Source organism: Delphinapterus leucas, chromosome 4 (genome assembly GCF_059928025.1).
Source record: "Delphinapterus leucas isolate spDelLeu-1000000601 "Yukka" chromosome 4, BTC_Dleu_Yukka2, whole genome shotgun sequence".
Classification (NCBI taxonomy): Eukaryota; Metazoa; Chordata; class Mammalia; order Artiodactyla; family Monodontidae; genus Delphinapterus; species Delphinapterus leucas.
Genome location: NC_143132.1, coordinates 142,966,012 through 142,989,258, shown reverse-complemented (window position 1 = coordinate 142,989,258; position 23,247 = coordinate 142,966,012). Strand labels below are relative to the sequence as shown.

The window sequence follows — 23,247 nt, the reverse complement described above, 5'->3', positions numbered from 1 at the left end:
ATCTAATTGAAAAAGAATTCATAGAATATTCTTAGAGAACAATTTCTACCAAGGTACCAAGGTAGACACGGCCTCTCATGAGAAATCTGGAAGACTCAGAATCATGTTTTAAACCTTAATAGGTCTTCTGTTTTTTATTGAGTCTTCATTATGTTTTCATTTTTCTGCTTTTGCTTAACCTCAACTTTACATTGTCCACAATGTATTTTCTTAGAAAATACTTAAAAGTTATCATTTTAGTCACCGTTGTCCAAGCAAATCTCACAACTTCTAAGATATTTACTAGTTTAAACATAAACATCATTTTCCATGGAATAAGAGTCTGGGTAGAAATGACATTTCCCGTGGAATAAAAGTCTACATAGAAAAGACACGTTAGAGTCTCAAAGTCAAATATTCTCTCAATTTCACTTATTCACCTACAGAATGAACATGACACTGGATAAAAAGCATGGGTTCTAACCAGCTATGTGACCCTGGACAAGTCATGTTGCCTTTCTAAACCTCATTTTCCTTATCTTCAAATAAGAAGCTGAAACAGGATAATTCTTCAGGTCTCTTTTAGTGATTTACCAGAGAAGGCCTTCTGAATCTACTTGACAGTAAAAACAGAGTGAAATATTAGAGGACAAGAGGTAAACAAATATTTCACCCCCAACTCAGCAGCACACATTTTCTGAGAAAATCCTAATAATAGGAAACAAGTCCAGAGGAAGTACTGACATCATGATTTGAATTTTTATCATTTTAGGTAGCATTATTTGTAAACAAGCTAATGTAGCTAAATTGATCCTAAACTCCCACACAGCTGCTGAAAGTATATTATTAGTTGAGGAAATTGTCTAAGGTGAAGTCTGTACTGTATGAGAACGTGTACTTGAATTCAAATGTAAATATAAATAGCTCACAGGATTTTTTTTCCCCTCTGAAATGTCAGGAAGTGTATTAGGAGAACCAATTTACAATCAGCCTTTATGTTTAATTGGATAAACATATGATCCACAGAAAAATCAAGACAATAAACCAACTTTAATATTAGAAGTGATCAAAGGTGATAATACAGTATTTCCAGAAGAAACATACTAGAAAGTGTGGCAGAATTAGTCTTTATGTTCTCATGGAGTTTACAGAAAATATTATTATAAAGTGGCATCTCAACTATTTAGAGTCACTTGAAGTATTCACTGCCATTATAAAATAAAAGAATGAGTACAGAAAAAAGCGTGTGATAAAATAACAAAACAGTTATTCTGCATGTGTTTCAAATCATGAACTTCTGCAAGTTCATATATTTTTAGCTAAATGTGAAGAGAGTATTTCTAAATTACTATATTTAGAACAAGCTAATCCATTATAAAATGTATGGACTCTGAAAGTATTTATCCCAGTGTGGGGATGTCCTTTAAAACTCATGACACTTCATCTGGGGTAAGGAGGCCAGATTCACCATCAGAAAAAAGAAGGAGAAGGAGAAGAAGAAGGAGAAGAGAAGAAGAAAGCATATTCTCATGAATAAGCTGGTCAAAGACTCTATAAAATAAAACATAAAATGATTAGTGTCTAATTCAAAGGGGACATTAGCATATTACTTTATTTTGCAATTCTTTTCACTAACAGAAACAAAACGATTATAGATAGACTCAAAAATTCCTTTTCTTAAAGAAAACAGGCATAAAATTCTTACTATATAGAAGTCAAAATAATTCAAATGTTGTATGTTTCTCCATTGTAAGTCTCCAGACTTTATTATTGGAAATAGCACTCATATTCATCACCTAGGCTGGACATCACCTCCTTGAGGATAGTGAATATTTTTATTAATTACATTCTAAAACATGTAGTAGATATCAGGCAGATTGAATACGGAACATGCTTTAAGACACAATGGGAAAATCAACTCATGAAAACATGAAAATTCAGTTTTGATTTAGTTCTGAAGGTTGAGAACATTAAAAAAATCAATATTCCTTAAAAGAGTGAAGGAGATCCCAATTAGGGCTTTTCAAGTACATCCTTGACTAGTGACCGTCTTGCCTGATTTCACCCAAGGTATTTTTCCATTTCCCTAAAAGTAGAGGGGGTCCTGAGATTTATGAACTTGCCAGGAGAACTGCAGAGACTTAATTCTTAATGTCTGTAGAATCCTTTGGAGGCATTTTTAATATGATTTTTGAGGAAATCACCATATTTTTTTGTTTAAAAAGTTACTCTGTTCAACTGTATTTGAAAATATACAGAAAAAAATCCTTAAAATACCGTTGCCTTCTAAAGCCTAGTACCAAGATCAGAGGTAAAGATGTCAAACACCACTGAGCTGAGGGAAGAAACCACGAGATGCAGCCTGGAGGGGAGGCCACGGAAGAGGAAGGAGGAAACATTACCTGCCTCAGGGTATCTACCCTTCATCTTTTCCTTTCTCTCTTTATTTTTTTAGGCACAGAAGAGAGAAGAGAGAGAATGAGATGATGTGAGGGTGGTGGTAGGGATATTGCGGGGAAGGAATCACAGTGGTAATGGGAGGGAAAAAAGGAATGTGAGTCTAATACACAGGTGCTAGATACCAGCGCAGATAAAGCAGAAACTAACACATCATTATAAAGCAATTATACTCCAATAAAGATGTTAAAAAAAAAAAAAAGATCAATAACATTGTCTGTGGGAACTTTGGGATGTCAAACCTCATAAACAGTTGCTGAGAATTTGTGCACACTTAAGTCCTGGGGAAGCAAAGAGAATTATTTTCTTTGAGGATGAATTGCAATATATAGAATATGCAGTGGTCAAGAGAATCATAGTCATATGTATAATTCCTTCCTTCTTAGGTGAATTTATTTAAATATTGGTCTAAATGTTCTATCCTTTTCTCACGAATTATCCACTGTAAATAGCTCAGATTAATGACTCAGTGTGTCCTTCTGCCATGATACCTACGTCCACACAGTTTGTGCCTTTCTCCCCTGCTCCCTCTTCTCTAAATGCTTTATCTCTATGAGGCTCATCTGCGCACGAACACAGCAAAGTTACCTGTGAGCTATTCTTCTAGATTTCAAAACCCATTTCAGCGTCTCACTTTACAGAGGCCACCAAAAGCCTTCCTCACTCTGGGTTCATGAGATATTTCTCATTTTTCTCTGTAAACTTGGCTATGGAAGCACTTCTTTGCCCACTTCAAAAAGTGTCACAGATACTAATTTAAAAGTATACCTGCAATTGTTTAAGTGAATTTAGTGATCAGAGGAGATCTGTTATTCACAGCATCTTACTCCTGATAGGCTCATTTATTTATAGATTCAAGCTACCGAATATCTATGTGAAAACTGAAGAAGAACTGAAGGAAAGCCATGTATCTTTGCCATTTGCATCCACCCTCAACAAATGACAACTTGAAAAATACGTTGCTAGGAGGGATCATTCATATTTCCCTGAATCTTAGTTTCTAACCCTCTAGTCACTGAAAAATAAGCAACCTTATAGAAATGAAAGAATAAGAGCAAAAAATATGAGCTGCATCCTCCAAAGGACCTAATTTAACCTAGAAAACTCTAAGCCCGTGAAAAAGTCTCTCAGAAAGCAAAAAAAAAAAAAAAACAAGTTTTCTTAAAGCTTATGTTTATTTATATGACGAATTGTTCCAAAAAATAAATTATTCATGTGGCTCACAGAAATATATATAATATACAAAAACAAATAAATGAGGACATTAGAACAAGTAAGACTAATAAAGAGGCTATGTGGCTGGGAATAGTATCTTTCCTTAAAATACATGCCACAGGGACTCATACTCTTGCTAAAAGACGTTGAACATTCAGCTTTGAGCATTCTTAAGCCAGTTCACGGAAAAAACACAAGCCATTTCACATTTCCAAAATCTCTTCCCCATCTAACTCTCTGGTATTGGAAAATGTTGTAAATTCTTTAAGCCTGAGAAACGATTACATTATATAAGATATTATACTTTGGGAGCAATTAACATTTAATTTAAGTGATACTAAATTATAAATTGTGTGTGTGTGTGTGTGTGTGTGTGTATCTATATGAATGTACATGTTGGGATGAGTTTGGGGAACTGTTAAAGAAGGGAAACAAAGAAATAGGAGGTTACGAGCACAGCAGATGCACCTTACCTAGCCCCAAAAGCTTCCTCAGGCTTCTTTGTGATTCCACCCTTCTCCATCCCCTCCCACTCCTAAGCAAACACTGACTGGCCAGAAGCATTTTAAAATTCAAGTTAGTGTAACATTGTTCTATAGATAACTCTAGGCTTGTGGCACTCAAGTTATCTCCAGCATCAATAGCCATGACCCCTCACATAACAAGAAACCATTTTGGGTATTTATTCTAACAAGGGAAGTAAATTCCTGGACAATCCACTAACTACTGTTTATAAATCACTGCCACTTTGTAACTTTCTGAATTGAGTTTCCCAAATGGTGTGTTCTTAAAAAGCACAAAAGTGGTTTATATCTCAAAGTGAAGTCAACCATAACCATTAAGATCTTAATCCTAATAAACTGAATGCCTTACAATTTAGCTCCAATTTTTTGTCTTTTTTGGTACGCGGGCCTCTCACTGCTGTGGCCTCTCCCATTGCGGAGCACAGGCTCCGGACGCGCAGGCTCAGCGGCCATGGCTCACGGGGCCAGCCGCCCCACGGCATGTGGGATCTTCGTGGACGGGGCACGAACCCGTGTCCCCTGCATCGGCATGCGGACTCTCAACCACTGCGCCACCAGGGAAGCCCCAATTTTTTGTCTTTTTAATTAAACCCAGACTGCTTAGTAAAAACAAAATGTGTAAATTCCAGCTTCACTACCTGTAAAGTGTGTGACTTTTGGCAATTTATTCAGCCTTCCTGGGTTTCAATTTCCCCATCCACGAAGTAGGAACAAAAACATCTAGCTTGCAGTATTGCAGAGATTAAATAAACTAATATAGGTGAAAATACCAAACATAGCATTGGGTTCACGGTTACTCACTAAATGTCAATTCTCCTCCCTTTTTCTTCTTTCAAAGGAAAATCAGAGTAAAGTTGAAGGAAGAACATGGGTTTTGCAACTGAAGGATGAGAATAAGAGTCCGTCCCTTTCACGTACCAGTTTGAGACAAAATATTGAGGCTCTCTAGGGTCCTCTGCGTCCTCTTCTCTAAAATAGGGGCAATAGCCCGTCAGGATGGCTCCGGCAAAGAAGCGCGGCGAGAAGAGGAGGGCCGGTCCGCCATCAAGGAGGTGGTGACCAGAGAATACACTATCAACATTCACAAACGCATCCCTGGAGTCCCTTTCAAGAAGCGTGCCCCTCGGGCGCTCAAAGAAATCCAGAAGTTTGCCAGGAAGGAAATGGGAACTCCAGATGTACGCGTTGACACCGGGCTCAACAAAGCTGCTGCGCCAAAGGAATAAGGAATGTCCCATACCGTATCCGTGTGCGGTTGTCCAGAAAACGTAATGAAGATGAAGATTCACCAAACAAGCTCTATACGCTGGTTACCTATGTACCTGCCACCACTTTCAAAAATCTACAGACAGTTAACGTGGATGGGAACTGACTGCTGATTGTTCAGTAAAGTTATAGAACGGCAAAAAATAAATAAATGACAATAAAAATATTTAGGAATAATCACAGGCCAAGAGCGACCCAAGTCACTTCGATTCAAGGTATCTGGTATAACAAAATTAAAGAGATAGCAAACAGTGTTATATAAACACATGAAAATTTATTTTAATATTTATATTAACAATTACAAAGGGGGGATAATATTTTCCCCAACTTCATCAATATACCTCAGAAGATAGTATCACAAGTAAATTGTATAAAAAGTCTAACTTAAAGAAATTTGTACTTGGAGACCTAAGGAGGTCAAAAAGCAGTATTTCAAAGAGCTGTGAATATCTTGTTATGAGGTGGGCATAACATAGGATGACTTGGGGATTCCTTTGAAAGTGAAAATAGGTATCAAAGAATAAAATTGTATAATTATTAAAGTATTTACTTTTTTATTTTTGACTAGTTCTACTATATCAGTGAACCTATAACCTTTCTTTCTTCCAAAACTATTTTGAAACATAGCATTATTTCTATGAGATAGTATCTATATATTACCAGAAAATAAAATAAGCACCTCAGCACAACGATTTTTCATTATATTTTCACATATTTGTCATGTATTTAGCCATATTTGTCTATTACACCAAGTTGCTGGTATTATTCTAAACAATATCTCTTTTGTATCTATATATTATTTAAATTTTTTCCATAAAATTGCCTGTGATTTTCCTCAATGATGTATTTTATGGTAAATAAATTTGAAATTGTGGGCATCTTCAGTTAACTCTTTGCTATAGACCATGAAAAGTTTTCATTGAAAAGATACTCTGTAGTTGCTGAAATACCTTGTAGACATGACAAATTCTGCTACACAGAGGATATTCTCAATTCTATTTGTCCCCCAAATTTTGCTACATTGACAATATCTCAATTCTATATGTTGAAAAGTGTAAATATTTCAGTTCAAATACCTCATTGGTCCTCTCATTTTTCTTTATTCAGAGTAATTACCTTCAAAAATTTCTATAATATAAAAAATTTGTCATAAAAGGTATCTCTATACTTCTTTTCAGTGTTTTGTCAAATGTAGGTGCTGCAAAATCACAGATCTTTTCAACTGCATTCAGTTTCAGTACTGATAAATGTATCCAATTAAATATAGAAGCTTCATCAAAAAAGTCTTCCAAGTTGAAGTATTTCAAAGGAAAATTCTTAAATCTAGCGCTTAGTTTGAGCTCTTATTGTTTAATTTTTCCCCTTGCTTGTCTAGTGATACATTTCAATGTATTCTTGTCTTACAGTTTGGTTTACAATCCTCCCTATCCACTAAAATGAAGTTTTTGATACTCTGTTTATTAAATACTTTGATTAAATATTTTCAAGTGATTTCAAATAAAATGAAAAGAAAATATAAAAGCTTCATTCAGAAAAGAATAATAACTGTCAGACACTTAGATTGCTTACAAAGCATTCATTCAAAGGCTCAGACACTTTAAAATTATGACTGATGACAGTAAAAAGAAAAACCATGTATTGCCATGCCAAATGCTTTTTCTGTATTTAACAAACATCATGTAGTGTAACTACTGTAACTAATTCTTCATATATAAACATATTTGGTAACTTTGACCATTACAGCCTCTATAGTGATTGATAGAACACACCATTTTGGGGGCGCAAAAATGTACTATGCATTCACTACATCCAAGTCCAAGCACATTTCTTTTTTTGCTTTTTTTTTTTTGCGGTACGCGGGCCTCTCACTGCTATGGCCTCTCCCGCTGCGCAGCACAGGCTCCGGACGCGCAGGCTCAACAGCCATGGCTCACGGGCCCAGCCGCTCCGCGGCTCCGTGGCATATGGAATCTTCCCGACCAGGGCACGAACCCATGTCCCCTGCATCGGCTGGCAGACTCTCAACCACTGCGCCACCAGGGAAGCCCCCAAGCACCTTCCTTCTCCATACATTGTTTAATTTAATAAATACTGTCTTTACTATGACACTGTGCTCTACCAAAACCTACATTTGTCTTCTCATCACAAAACAAGTAACTTTATTTTTAATGATCCATTTAACTGAATTTACAATAACATTTAAAATATGATTTACCTTCTATAAAACAAACTTTGGAAAGCTTAACTTATATCCATAAATTTGATGCAAAAACTCAAGTATTATTAAGATTAACTGATTTTCCATAGAAAACCCTGACGGTATTAATAGTCATGAAGCTCTTCTACTATTGAATCAATACATTAACTACTGTTGCTTCATTTTTTTCTACATGTATAAGAAAACTCAAAATCAAAACTGAATAAAATTTTCAACAATAAAATAGAACTACTGACACATGCAAAAAAATTACTTAATTGCAAAAGCATTATGACAAGTGAAAGAAGACGGACACCTCCACCTTCCCCACCCCCCACCCCCCGACACACACAAAAAATGCTACATACTGTATGATTTCATTAACCTTACAACCTAGAAAAGGCAAAACCACAGAGATGGAAAACAGATTAGTTGTCCTAGGGACTGGAAGGGCGGGGGAGGGTACTGACCTTGGGGAGACGGGGGAGAGATACTGTTCCAAATCTTGATTGTGGTGGTGGTTTTATGACTGTACACATTTTGCAAAATTCATCGAATTATACACTTGTAAGGGGTGATTTTACTGCATGTAAATTATACCATTATAAACCTCACCAATGTAATAAATAATGATAATTTATTAAAATAAGAAAAATTTGGCACAAATTCTAAACCCAATGACTCTACAGTATAAGTGGCACAGATATGGATCTGTGGTCCCCAACAAAAATCCAATAATACACACATGCAAAAAAAAGAAAAAAATGACTATTACACACACACATTCTAAAATTCTAAATAAAACATTAACAAGTAAAATTCTAAGTGAAATACTAAGTAAAACATTAACAAGTAAAACCCAGTAACACGTCCAAGAAACCTTTAATGAAAGAACGCAAAGAGAGTTTATATTATAAAATCTGTCAAAAGAATCTATTATATTAATTAATTCAACAAGAAACATAGAATTATTTGAATAGATGATGAAAAGAATTGATAAAATTGCTTAATAAAATAGGAATACATGACAAAATCTCTTATAATAAAATATTTATTTCTCAAACTAAAAACCAGAAAAATACTTACTAGAAAAACGCTAAAATAATTCCCATTAAAGTCAGGAACAAGAAGGATATTCTTTACCATCACCATTTTTATAGTATTTATAATACTAGCCAAAACAACTAGACAATAGAAAAAAAAAATTAAGGGGAGAGGGACTTCCCTGGTGGTGCAGTGGTTAAGAATCTGCCTGCCAATGCAGGGGACACCGGTTCGAGCCCTGGTCCGGGAAGATCCCACGTGCCACAGAGCAACTAAGCCCATGCACCACAACTACTGAGCCTGTGCTCTAGAGCCCGCGAGCCACAACTACTTAGCCACGTGCCACAACTACTGAAGCCCGTGTGCCTAGAGCCCGTGCTCCACAACAAGAGAAGCCACCACAATGAGAAGCCCGCGCAGCGCAACCAAGGGTAGCCCCCGCTCACGGCAACTAGAGAAAGCCTGAGCACAGTAACAAAGATCCAACGCAGCCAAAAAAAAAATTAATAAAAAAAAATTAAGGGGACAAAAAGTAAGACTTGTGAAAATTGGAAACAAAACAAACTTTTCATTATTTGACGGCAATATTGTTTGTTACCTTAAAACCTCAAAAAAACAATTGCAAAATTATTACAAAGAATAATAGAAACTCAGCAAGCTGGCTGGTTAGAAAAACAATAAAATTTAAGAATCAATAGCCTTCAACTAAATAAACATGACTGAATTAGAAAAGCTAAACGGTGGAAGAAAAGAATCCATTTTACATAACCGTTACAAAGATGAAATTACTAGGAATCAAATAAAGCAGAAATGTGCAAGAGCTTTATTGAGAATCCCAAAAAAGATGTGAAAGAAATACGTGGCAAATTTTTGGATATGAATTTTCAACATTATAAAAATGTCATTTTCCTCCAGGAGATTCCATTAAAAATACCATCGGGGTTTTTTTCCACTAGATAATCTGATTCTTAAGCTCCTGTGGACTTCCAAATAAGTATGATTAGCCAAGTAAAATTCTGTGGGGAAAAATAGAATGGATTGAGACTTTTGATGCACATCATAAAATTTCTATAATTAAAACTGTGGAACTACACATAAAGAAAAAAATAGATGAATGTAATAGGATAGCAAGTCAAAATATAGAAAGAATTACATATAGAAATATGGAATATGATAAACTACATGTTTCAAATCAGTGTAGAAAAGATGAATTATTGAAAAATATTGTTAGAAAATTGGATAGGAATCTAGGAAGGAAAAATTTGATCCCTACGTTGTACTCAATAGATTAAATGACAGAACTTACTAACAGAGGAGAAAAAATTAATATACAAAATGAAACTATGGTAGAACACATAGGATGTATTTTTAAAATAATTTCAGAATAGAAAATACCTCTCTAAGTATGACACAAAACACAGAAATCATAAGAGGAAAATTGATTAATTCACTTACATAAAAATAAAAAATCCCACCACAATTGGAGAAAACATATACATTAACACCACCAGTAAAGTATTCATTTTGTTATTCTGTAAAGAGCTCATAGATGTCAAAAAGAGAATGCCAACAATTTAATTAATAAAGGGCAATGAATATGAACAAATAATACCCAGGAAAGGAAATTCAAATAGAACTTAAATATATTAAATAATGCTCAACTTCACTTACAGTAAAGTAAATGTATGTTTAAAATTATAATAGGAAGCCACTTGTTATCTATTAGTTCAAAAGCAATTCAAGAGATGGAAAAAAAGAACGAATACACTGAAATGCTAGGCAAATATTAGCTATTATTACTATCTTTCAAATAATTTTATAACGTTTATTCAAATCAAAAGTTACAATACAAAACAAAAGCTCCAGTCCCAAGACATTCATTCTCCTTCACAATTAATGGGATCACAGCAGAAACATTTATTTCTGTGTCAAGATAAAAAATATGCCCCATTTAATCTTCTACATGATTCTCTCCATTGCAGGAATAGCCAGAATATCACACTTAAGGACAAGCTACTTCCTGTCAAAGTGGGTACTTGACAGTTTGATAACATCTGAACTTCTTACATGGATCATTTTTTCTAGACAATCAAAATATGGAAAGACTGAAAAGCACTCTGGTCTCAGTTCCCTCTAGTTCAATAACTAGAGTAAGAAACTGGTTGGACTCACAGGTACAATAAGGAAATCTGTCCAAAAGACTTATTAGAACAACAACAAAAAAAGAAAAACATGAAAAAAGAAAAGAGCTTTAAACTAGATTTGAGAGTTAGAGAGCTAGGTACCCTTATTTCTGACTGTAAGTTCATTGTAGAGTAAAGGTAAATGATTGCTGTTAAAAGTGCCTGACACTGGAGAATATATTTCTCCCAATAAAAGCAGACTCAAAATAGGTAGAAGAATTTCCTCTGTAAAACACTAACAAGGTAAAAATACAAAATGATGTCACTATAACAGCCATGAGAATTAGAATATCTTCTATAGAAAGATTAGCCTGACAACAAAAACATCACAAGGAAGTTCTAAAGTCAGCAAATTCTAAGCACCAAAATCTCAAAGAAAACGGGTTTCTTTATTTTTTTAAAAAATGGACGGTAGATTTTCTTTGATGAGCAAAACTGCTTTGCACAGTGAGTGCACTTAGTAGTTCCAGATATGAGTCTTAAATACCAATCTAAACACATTCTTAAGTGACAAGTACTAAAGCATAGTATATCAAAAGAGAAAAAAAAAGCAGCATATGAACTAGAAGGGGCTAAAATCTTTAAAGCAGAAATCCCTTTTTGCAAGAGTTAGAAGCTAGAAATGATATCACAGATTGCCCCAGTCTGTTTATACTTACTATTAAAAAACCACATTTTAGAGGCAGTGTGATATAGTAGCAAAATCACAGGCTATAGTAGAAAAATCACAGGCTACTGTGATAACATTAGAAAAGTTCTGAGCTTGAGTCCTGTCATCTGGAACAGAAAGGGGACTGCCTGCCTTCTTGCTGCGTTGGGTTGTGTAGGAACAGATAAAGCACCAGCACAGCACACAGCATGCAGGCAGACATGCCCTGAATGGTAGTCACTATTATCATTAGAGTTTGATAAAATAAATTAGTACTTCAACCATGTGAAAATGAGGGGCTAGAAGCCAGTCTAGAATTATGTCTCAAAACTAAATTTAACCACATAGTACTATATAAAAGGAGTATCAGTTACCACTGAAGAGAAATAAAGACAATTAATATACAGACCTGGCCTTTAAGAAATACAAAATTCTTCTACCCAAAACAACATTTATTGAGCAAAGACTTTCTTCCAAGTATAAGTCCAAGCGAGGAAGACTTGAAGGAGTTGATGGCTGAGTGTTGAAATCCGAAAGCAGATCATTAGAACACACAGAGGAGCTGACTGGAGGGATGGGATGGGCAAGGTAACATGGCAGCAGAGAGGAAATGTCACCTGGCTCTACTTGGAGCCTCACAGAAAGAGTTTGGACAGAAGGGGACCTTCAGAATGGGTGCCATGCAGAGGCCCAGGATGAGCAAGCGGGGTGTTTGGGGTGAGTATGTCTGCAGCCTCAGGAGGCAGTGGCTGGAAAAGATGCTGCCAAATCATCTTGCAGTTAGATGACCCAAAGGGCTTTGGACATACTCCAAGAGGTAGCAGGGAACCGGTGGGTAGTTACATGATTAAATGATGATAGCGCTTTTAAGGAAAATCACTCTGGGGACAATGCAGACTGAAGGGGGCACAAGCGGGTCGGATAAGAGCTTATGGCCACGGGAGTCTAGACAGAGTAAGGTTGCAATTGTGTCGCTAAGAAACAGGGTCCAAACTAAAGTAAAAGCAAGGAAGAGGGAGATGAGAAGCCAAATTAGGGCATTTCTAAGTGAAATCTCAAAGACCTGATAACCAATCTGATGCATGCGCAGTTGAGGCCAACTCAGATTTCTAGCCTGAAGAAATGGGTGGGTGGTGATGCCAATTATGGGGCCAGAGAATAAACAGGCTTCATGGGCTAGAAAAGATTATTAGTTCATTTGGGGACATGTGAATTTTGAAGGGCTTGAGGGAGATGGGTAGTTGTACTAACAGCTAAAAAGGAAAGCAAAATTTATCTTCCAGGGAATTTATAAGCCAAGAACTACGTTTGACTGCTTAAATTATTGAGAAAACTCTTCAATCACTTCAGTTGCTAAGTATGAACTATAACACAGGTAAAGTTGAAGTCTCATCATTTTTGTTTGTAGGCTCTGCTAAACCAAAATGGATTTAAAAACTTAGTGTTTAGACTGTATCAGCAAATATGTATGGCCCGGGTGAACGGACTATTTCTGCAGATGTTGCAGTTCTGTACCTCTGTCTGTTGGCATTTCTTCAGTGGCTTCACGGGGATGGAATTCTAGCACACCCTCAATTCTTTTTCTTCTCCACAGGCGTCATTCTACAGTACAACACAGGGGTGAGCAGCCCTGGAGGAGAAGAGCACTCACCTTGTGGTCAGAAATCAATCTTTCCCTTTCCTAACAGAAAGTTAGCTTCCTAGGCAGAGCAGACATCCATAAGCAAATGAAGAACACACAATTCCGCTGCGTAATAGGGGACCCTTGTTCAAGTGTAAAGCCTTTATTAGGACAGATAGTAAGAAGTGTCAGTGATTTGGTATGCACACCTGGAAACACTGCAAGAGGTAATACTTCTACATGTATAACCGAATCACTTTGCTGTACACCTGAAACTAAATAGCATTGTTAGGGCTTCCCTGGTGGCGCAGTGGTTGAGAGTCCACCTGCCGATGCAGGGGACACGGGTTCGTGCCCCGGTCCGGGAAGATCCCACGTGCCGCGGAGCTGCTGGGCCCGTGAGCCATGGCCGCTGAGCCTGTGCGTCCGGATCCTGTGCTCCGCAACAGGAGAGGCCACAACAGTGAGAGGCCCGCGTACCGCGCAAAAAGAAAAAAAAAAATAGCATTTTTAATTAACTATATTTCAATATAAAATAAACGTTTTAAGAAAATAGTTAATTAAAAGCATCTAGACATAGGGGCCAGATACACACACACACAGTACAACAATATCTTGCTTTTTCAGTGGCAAGACCAAGCCAATGTAGCTGTTTCCCATTGAGACCCATGGGCTTGAGGGACTCTCAGCTTTGTCCAGAGAGCCCAAGCTGAAATTCAGACACTAATATTGTAAACCTTAATGGGTAGAAGCTGAAAAAATGGTAAAAACTCTTGTGAAAGCTGCACGTAATTTCTAGCTAGAAAGAATGAACACTTTAGGAGGGAAGGGGGAAGGGGCACTATAGGGGTCGGGGATTAAGAGGTACAACTATTAGGTATAAAATAAGCTACAAGGATATATTGTACAACATGGGGAATATAGCCAATATTTTATAATAACTATAAATGGAATATGACTTTTAAAATTTGTGAATCACTCTATTGTACACCTGTAACATATAATATTGTATGTCACCGGTTTCAAGGTTGACATTTCTCCCGTATCATGCATCAGCCTGTGAAACATGGGCAGGTTGAGAGCTTTTACACCAGGCATACAGGACAACACATTTCTCTTACCGAGACATGGGTCTACCACCTCCGATGGCTTATTATGACAAAGCACCCTGGCTTCAAAGATGTTCCTTGTCTGGCCTTATTGACTTTCCATTGTCCTGTTGCCTCTACATTGCCCCCTTCACGCCCTCTAAGATACTTGGTATTCTCCTTAAAGGCCCCCCTTTCCAGCCTCAATGACAAGTGCTGCACAAATTGACCAAGTAAATGGAATACTGTGTTTTGCCCTTATCATACATGAGCCAATCATTCCCACCCAGAAGTCATTTACTACATGACTCCAGCCAGCTCATCGCCCCCCCCAAGGAAATTATTCCTCCCTCATCTAAATGTACACAGTCCTTCACCCTGAACAGTCGCATCCCCTTCTAACCTATGTGATGGTAATTTGTGCATACATTTATTGTCCTCTTTGAGAGAAGGACAAGCATGATTTATCCCAAAGATCCTAGCATAATAGCTTTGTATATAGTCAGCATGGATTAAATAGCATTGAAGAAATGTTTGATTGTTTGAATAAAGCAAAGATTTCCTAAGAGAGACTGTGCCCTCCCAGAGTGTGTTGGATCTGGTCTACAAGCAACACCAAATGCCAGAGCCTAGAAAAAATTGTGGGTATAACTTCCATTCTTAACATGTTACCTATCTATCTTCCTCTATATGATGGTGTCAAAACAAAATTATCTGGGGGGCTTCCCTGGTGGCACAGTGGTTGAGAGCCCACCTGCCGATGCAGGGGACACGGGTTCGTGCCCCGGTCCGGGAAGATCCCACATGCCGCGCAGAGGCTGGGCCCGTGAGCCATGGCCGCTGAGCCTGCGCGTCTGGAGCCTGTGCTCTGCAACGGTAGAGGTCACAACAGTGAGAGGCCCGCGTACCACAAAAAAAAAAAAAAATTATCTGGTATTTTTAAAGACTACATAATAAAATTTTTCTTCTTATTTGTATATCTCACTCATCCAAAGAAATGCATTTCTGGTAAGTACCTAAATCCAAATTATTGTAAATCAAACACTTTGTTCATTGCAGGGAAGTTTTGAGAACCCATGCAATAAGTCCTTTTTAAGATAAAGAATTCATCTCCAAAGTCAAAAGAATGAAAATAAATAATTCCCTTTCCTCATCCCTCTTCTCTATTCTCTCCTCCCTCTCCCTCTCTTGTTCTTTCTTTTTTTCTATTTTTTTAGTAAACTTGGAATAAAGTTTACATAAAGAAAGTTATTTAATTTAACTCAGTCAACCTCAATACAAGAGTGCCTAATGGGGAGTTTCTTAAAATCTGAAACATGGTTAGAACCATAAGAAAAAGATGGAAAACATACTGTTTCAAAACAGTCCACATACGAAGCCAGTAACAGAACTGGTTAAGAAGGTAAATAAAGTGGAAGCAGCTCAGTCACCTTAGAATACAAGGACCTGTCTTGCGTCCTTTGCAGATGCCACATTTGTGGACTGGTTCACCCGCCAGTGCAGCTTAAGATACCCGTACACAGACCAACAGACCCCATGTAACCTTCCTTATCTGGAAAGAGGAAGCACCCTGTCAAGAGACTGGGATTAATATTCTGAAAATATCCCTATGTCTCCCACGTTACTTGTAGATCAGAGAATGAAGAATCTGATTAACACAGCTGACTAACGTGGCTAGGCTAGGTTGACTCATATGCCATCACCAAATATAAAGAAAAACCCTCCCACCAGTGAGTTGGGCCTTACATTCACAAAGACTGCAGATGCAAGCTCAGCAGAGTTTACGTGCGTACAGAATTACATAGAGCATGCTCAATAAATCTGCTTCACAGAAGAACAGACGTGAGAGCGTCAGGCTTCGTATAATAGTACAGCAATGGGACAGCACCGGTAGCAGATCGAATTCTAAACTGGCTCCCGAGATTCCTAACCCCTTGTGTAAACACTCCATCTAGTCCCTTTCCCTTGAGTTTGGACAGGTCATATGATTTTAGAAGGGATTTTACAGATGTAATTAAGATCCATAATCAGTCAACTTTGAGTCAAAAGGGAGATTATTCTGGGTAGGCCTGACCAAGGTGAGCTTCTAAACGACAGGCATTCCTGCTGTTCTTTTTTTATTCTTTTTTTCAATTTTTATTGGAGTATAGTTGATTTACAATGTTGTGTTAGTTTTAGGTGTACAGCAAAGTGAGTCAGTTATACATATACATATGTATATGTATAACTCTTTTTTAATATTCTTTTCCCATACAGGCCATTACAGGGTATTGAGTAGAATTCCCTGTGGTATACAGTAGGTCCTTATTGCTTACCTATTTTATATATAGTAGTGTGTCAATCCCAATCTCTCAGTTTATCCCTCCTCTCCCCTTTACCCCAGTCACCATAAGTTTGTTTTCTACATCTGCGAGTCTATTTCTGTTTTGTACAGAAGTTCATTTGTACCCTTTTCTCAGATTCCACATATAAGCGATATCATACTATATTTGTCCTTCTCTGTCTGACTTCACTTAGTATGATAATCTCTTGGTCCACCCATGTTGCTGCAAACGGCATTATTTCATTCCTTTTTATGGCTGAGTCATTGTGAAGAAGTAAGCTGTTCTGTTGTAAGAGGGCCTGGGGAAGAGGCCATGTGTCAGGAGGCGGAAGGAAGCCTCCAGTTGCTGAGAAAAACCACAAGGAACTAAATTCTGCCAGCAACCACGAGAGCTCGGAAGGGGGCCTCGAGCCTCAGCTGACAACTTGGTTTCAGCCTTGTAGTCTCCGGAAGCCCTGAGCACAGGACCCAGCTGGTCTTTGCCTGGATGTCTGGCCTCCGGAAAATGTGAGATGATAAGCCACTGAATGCGTGGTAATTCACTACCCGGAAATAGAAAACTGACGTGGGAACTGTCTCTCTAAACATACAGAATGGGAATAAGAGACTACTCGTGGCATGCAAAAAATACCAACGAGTCTTTACGAACTCCCATTTGTGGGGAGATATCTATGGAGTGCTAGGTATTTCTTTGAATGTTTTCATGTAACAGCCTTTTACAGACAGACCCATACATAATGGAGCTCAATCTTTTTTATTGGCTAAATGCCTCTGATGATATTCTTCTAACTACAGCCCAGCAAAGACTTAGGAAGTTCCCACTGTCCCCTTCCTTATCGTGTCCCTTTGCTACAGCATTGGGTACATTACCCTTCTCTCTATGCTTCTGAAGTTAAGAGATCTATGTACCTTGATGAAAGTATAAAGGGGAAAAGAAACTCCATTGAGTTTCCTCTGGAAAGGAAGCGTTTCAATTTAACAAATTTCCTTGGACCATTTTGAACAGGAGTACATAAAACATACGCAAATACAAAATGAATGTCTAAACCACCATTATTTCTGAATACTTTGAATGGAATCTCCTTGATAGAGTCTACTGGGCTACAAACTTCCTTTAGAGCTTAGATCTTGTCTCACTAACCCCAGAGAGAAAGAATTGTTCTGGCCAAATTTTGATGTGACTGGAAAATGTAGGCTAATGCACCATTTTGTTGGAAAATGGACACTTCCCTTTGAAAGTTTTATATCCTCAGAGAAATGTGTTTTTCTCAAATGGTACCCTGTGGCAAATATTTGTACTGAAAAACTATTTTTTAAAATATGTACTTATGTGTGCTGTTATTATCATTTCCCTTTGTCCAGATTAATATTCATGTACTTAAAGCAAAAGCCTACGCAGAAAAGATTTTTTTAAGTACATTAAATGTGTAAAAAAAAAAATGAACGATGTAAAAATAAACTATGTGCAGGTCATAATGTTAACATTGTGTGTGTGTGTGTGTGTATGTTTAAGTGTTTCAAGTGAGAAGTATGGCTATATGCAATGAGTCAAAGAATTTCATTGGAGTTACTTTTTTCCCCTAAATGGGGTACACATATTCAATATTTGCAAGCTTCTTAGTTTTTCTAAGTCTCATTTACATTCAGTTAAACGTAAATCAGGAGAGCATATTTCAAGAGTAAATATATGTCAGGGTAGTTTATGTGAAAAGATTTATATTTTCCAATAGTTTTTAAAAATTATATTGAATATGAGAAAAAAGTTTCAATTAATGGTCCACTATTGACTTTCAATCCTGACCAACAGCTCACTTCTTAAATATTAAAAAGAAAAATATCCTATTACGTTCAATAATAAAGTGTCACTAGGTGATAAAATATATTATTAACTTATTTTTTGTTGCCCTGTGATGATAATAACTCAACTGATAAATCAGTAAGATTATGTTATAGGCTTTTCTTGTCATATATTTAATTTTTCCTGGGAGAAATTTTACATGATGTTTTAAGATTTATTATTTTCCATTACAGTATTAAATCAATAAAGATAATAATATTTCATGGTGGTTAAGTTAACAAGGTGGTTTTCTAGGGTTATTGTTTGCTCTCTTAGTTTTTCAATGATATTTTCCAAAATAAAACAAAATAAGAAACTAACATGACTATAAAGTATACCTAACAAGGCAGAAAATGTACCAAGTAAACACATTACATTTTGAGTATAATAACATTAGGCACTCTCCAGTATAATTTTTATTTGGGCGAGTGGCAATTTTGCTAATTTAAAACTTTCAAATGGTTTTATCTTGCACAAGAAAATAAATGACTGCTATAAGAAAAATCAAGAGAAAGAAGGATGATCATAGGAAAAGAGTTTCAGGGATAGTAATTATACTTAATAAGTGTCAACACATACAAGATAGAAAAAGATAAACTAAATATTTAGCAGGCAAACTGATATGCCATGATGTTAGCAAAATTTGTGGCTTAACTTTGCTTCATGTATTTTTTTAAGTTTCAGATTATTCAAGTCATCTTGCAATTCAAATGAAAAGCAAATAAGAGGATACAGTCCTCTTTCCTTGAGTGGGGTTTATTGGGATGAGGGGTATCTTTAAAAGTTCTCAACAAAATTTTGCTAAAGTAAATCTTTATGTCACTCATTACTTTGAAATTTGCTTCACTTATTTTCAGATTGATTTCATACAAAGTGGTTCCCTCCAGGAATCCCACAGACCCTTGGAGAACAGACCAAGCATGCTCTCCAACAGTTTTAATTTTACTAATATTCTAAATGCTGGTTATGTGATGATGGTCTTCGCAAACAACGATTTAAAACTTCTAACTTTCTATTTTATTCACATTAATGTGTAGTTAAAATAGAAAAAGAGCTATTCACTAGTACACCATTCCTTCTCTACATGCCTTCTGTCTATCAAATGTTATAGTGAAAGAGGCAGAAGTCTCCTCACACAGATGATCCAAAGCCCCTCTCATTAGCAACTGGTACTTAAATATATCCCTGCAGTAATTCCCAGGGCTATGCTGGGAACACACTACGTTCCATTCAACTTTAAATAACAATGAGATAAGCAACTACCACTTACCAGTTAGCTCATTTTCAATACATGCACTTGTGATCAATATTGAAAGTCTTTTGGGTTTAAATTTGCAACTTCTAGAACAAACATCCACTAGAAACTGATCAGTTCCTAAGGTAACAAATAGTAGTAACCACAGTCATGCATGAAGATAGCAGTGGTGATTTTGTGTAGTGGTTGGGTGGTGGGTATGATGTCACTGGCAGGGATTTGAAATTTTATTATATTTTTCTATTATTATCTAAGGAAGACAGATAAATAATAGCGTTGCACTTCACTCATACTGTCTGACACATCTAGATCATAAAAGGGGAAGGAAAGGCTCACCAACTACCCTGAGTAGTCTAGAGGTTGAAAATAAAAATTGAATAAAATCCAGTAAATAGTTCATTTCTCCCTCATATAAACTTTTCCAACTACTCCTGAAGCGCGAAAGTCCAGGATTTACTTCCCACTGTAGTAAGACTGTGTATCCAGATGACTGGAGTGAAAACAGAGTTAGATGTGCTCTCTCACATCAGCTCCAAGAAATATGCCATCATCCTAAAAAACAATGATGCCTCAATCACTACTAGCCTTTAGAACAAATGAGTTTCTACAAGTCTTGTGTAACAGGCAGAAAAGGAAAGATAGCACGCAGAAGCAACATAAGCTAGGAGGAAGGTGTGTATATTCATAGTGAAACCAATTGATAGCTTTTGCTGGGGGTGAAAGTACAGACTCCTCATTACAGGGAAAACCAACCGGTCAAGAAGAGGGGAGTTTGAGAAGCCTGGGAATGAACGGGGACCTGGCCGTGGTCCTGAAAGAGAACAACTTGCAGACGTTTCCCAACAGTCTCCAAGAATCCACACACCATATCTTTGCTTTTAAACAGAAGCTTAAACAAGCTAAGCGTCCAATAATATTCACCCTCAAAAAAATTATGTTGAAACTTCCTCTTATGATCAGATCAACCTTTATAACGCCCGGCTTCTCCTTCTCCAACAGTCTCTCCTCGAGTGTTAGGATAATTTCAGATTGAAAGGTATATGCTACCTTTCAATACCTGAGAAGCAGGAATCGGGATTCTGACAAACTCATAACGTTTAGAATTCTACGGGAAGCTTACACTTGGCAATCTTGATTCTAGTTGCATTTCTTAAACTCAGATGGGATCATGCCTATCCAAAAGACCTCACAGAATGAGGCTCCATAGACGAAGAACATTCTAAACTCTTCCTATAATTTACGGAGCCTTGAAACTCTAGAAGGACAGATCGGCAATTCACCAATATGGACAATTTTCATTTTCACTTCATAAAATTAATAAAAACCGAGGAATTACGGGTCCCACAGTGAACACGGGTGTCGGTCTTTCTTCAGATTCTTTTCCAGACTTTACAAACCTAAGAGTCAAGGGGGCCAACTACACCGAAGTGTTAATACTACACCGAACCACGAGAGGAAAAAAATTCTCCGCACAAAAGACACCTCGGCGGGAACATAAGGAAACAAAATCCACTGGTGCAAAAAGGAGGGTGGGAACGAAAGTAATTTATAGGAGAAAAATCATTCAAAAAAAAAAAAAACAAACCCATGCAACTCATCGAAGTGCAAGACTTACGTGTTCCGTCAAAACGGGTGGCGATGGTGTCGAGGAAGGTGTTCTGGGGCGCCAGTAATCCTTTCATAACCGGCATTTTTCCAGCGTGGTGTGAAATTCTCCATCAAAGTTTGTCCAGAAGGATGGTTCGAGAGGAAAGTGCCAAGAAGGGAGAAGGGGAGCGTGATGACGGCAGGGGAGGGGGGCCCGGCGCAGTGATGGGGCCGCTCGAGAGAAGGGGGAGGATGGAAGGAGCGAAGGATGGTTCCAGCCGCCGCGGCTCCGGCAGGAGCAGCCCAGAGAGTGCTCGCGGAGCCCGCCCCGCACCTCCAGGCTCAGCCGGGCGCAGGCTCCCTCTCCCGCCCCCTCCACCTCCACCTCCGCCAGCTCCGAGAACCCCCACCGTCCCTCCGCGGGCGGCAGAGCCCGCCAGGAGCCGCCGCGCAGCCCGCTCGCCCGGGAAGAACCCGCGGTGGCCCGGGGCGCCGCAACCTGACCTCAGGCGCTGGGGTCGCGGAGGGCGGCGCTCAAGGCTGGGCGAGGCTCGGAATCACGGAGCCTGCCCTTCTCCCGGGGGCGCCGGGAAACGCGAGCAAGCACGACTCCCACCCCCCGGGAGCCGCTGAACAAAGACCCCTTTGTTCCCGCTCTGTCCCTCTCCCGGGGAGACCAGAGTCCCGTGGGTGTGGTATTGGAGAAGGGGAGGAGACAGGTCGGGCAGGTACCCGGCCGCCCAGAACTTGGGAGCGGGGACGTCCCCCTGCGGTGTCCGCGAGAGCTGGGGTAGCCAGGCGTCCCCGGGGTAGGTGGCCCCCTTCCGGCGCAGCTGCCGCGGCGAAGTGCCCGCGACCCGAGCAAGGCAGCCTGGAGTGAGTTGCAAGGCCCCCTCCCCAGTCCCCCGGGTCTTTCAACCTGGAAACTGATGCAAAGCGCCGGGGTCTTCCCACCTTCCCATCCTGGGCTCCGGAAGGGGTGTTTCAGCCCCTCTCCCCAAATTACCATTAGTCTCCCCAAGCCATTCTAAACTAAAAGAATATAACAAAATAATAGCTTTTTATAGGGATAATGAATGGTTTCCCACTCTGTGGTGAAATGTGAACAAAACCTTTCTAGAAAAGTTTGCTGTTGCTATTGGTTTGAAAAATACAATGTCAAGTACAACCCGTAAAGCTGCTTCATAAATATAGTTGCAACACAAAAGAGCCTCGCCTGCCCTTCATCTCCTTCCCCGACCAGCACCTCCAGGTAGAAAGCCTGGCGAGTCCCCGGCACAGCCAGCATCTGGGAAAACGAAAGTGGTCCCTCCCGGTCCCGCCCCCCTTGCTGGCGCGGGGACTCCCTCCCGGGAAAGCCTTGCCCAAGCCCGGGGAGCAGCGCCGCTGGGAGTGCAGGACCCCCGGAGCCGGGAATCTACAGAAAACCTGGAAGGGAAGAGGATGTAGGAGGAAAGTTGAGAGCCTGGGGTGGAAAAACAAACGTCGGCCCAGGTGCCAGTGCACCCGGAAGGAGAGAAGGGGGTGAAGCGAACAGGTGAGAGAGCCGCAGCCAGGGCAGCCGGGTCCTCGCCGCCGGGAAGCTCGGGCGCCTGGCGGGAGGCGAGAGCGCCCGCCCCTCACTACTGCGGGGAAGGAGGCTCCTTGTTTGGATTCTCCCGGCTGGTGGGGCTTCTGGGGGACCCTGAGGGTGTCGTCACGGCATCCCAGGGCTCCCGAAGGGCGGGGGGTGTCGAGGGGGAGGGACGCATCTCCCTCTCCCCGCCTCCGGTCCCCCTTCCTCGTGATGCACTTCCTGCGGCCGAGGATTCCCTTTGTGTTGAAATTCAAGAAGATCCGGCCGCAGCGCGCAGCCAGCTGGGCGGGGGCGCGCCCGGCAGGGGAGGGGATTCCTGAGTGGGCGGCGCGGTGCTACAGAGGCCGGCAGGGGGTGTGGGGTCTCCCGGCCCGTGGCACTCAGCGCCTGGCCCCCGGACACCCCTGACCTCTCCCCCATCCTTCTGTCCGGAGTCGGCAGCGCTT

At 39.4% G+C, this 23,247-nt stretch overlaps 1 protein-coding gene and 1 pseudogene across 1 annotated transcript in view; one reads left to right on the top strand and one right to left on the bottom strand.

The window, feature by feature from the left end:
* Window positions 1–21,614, bottom strand: part of KCNH8 (potassium voltage-gated channel subfamily H member 8) — a 384,197-nt gene extending 362,583 nt beyond the window's left edge. The window contains exon 1 of the mRNA XM_089911194.1: window positions 21,254–21,614. Within this exon, the coding sequence (XP_089767320.1) occupies window positions 21,254–21,329 (76 nt within the window). The 5' untranslated portion in view covers window positions 21,330–21,614. The remainder of the gene's footprint in view (window positions 1–21,253) is intronic.
* On the top strand, window positions 4,918–6,579 carry LOC149749450 (large ribosomal subunit protein eL31 pseudogene; annotated as a pseudogene).
* Window positions 21,615–23,247: the final 1,633 nt, after the last annotated feature.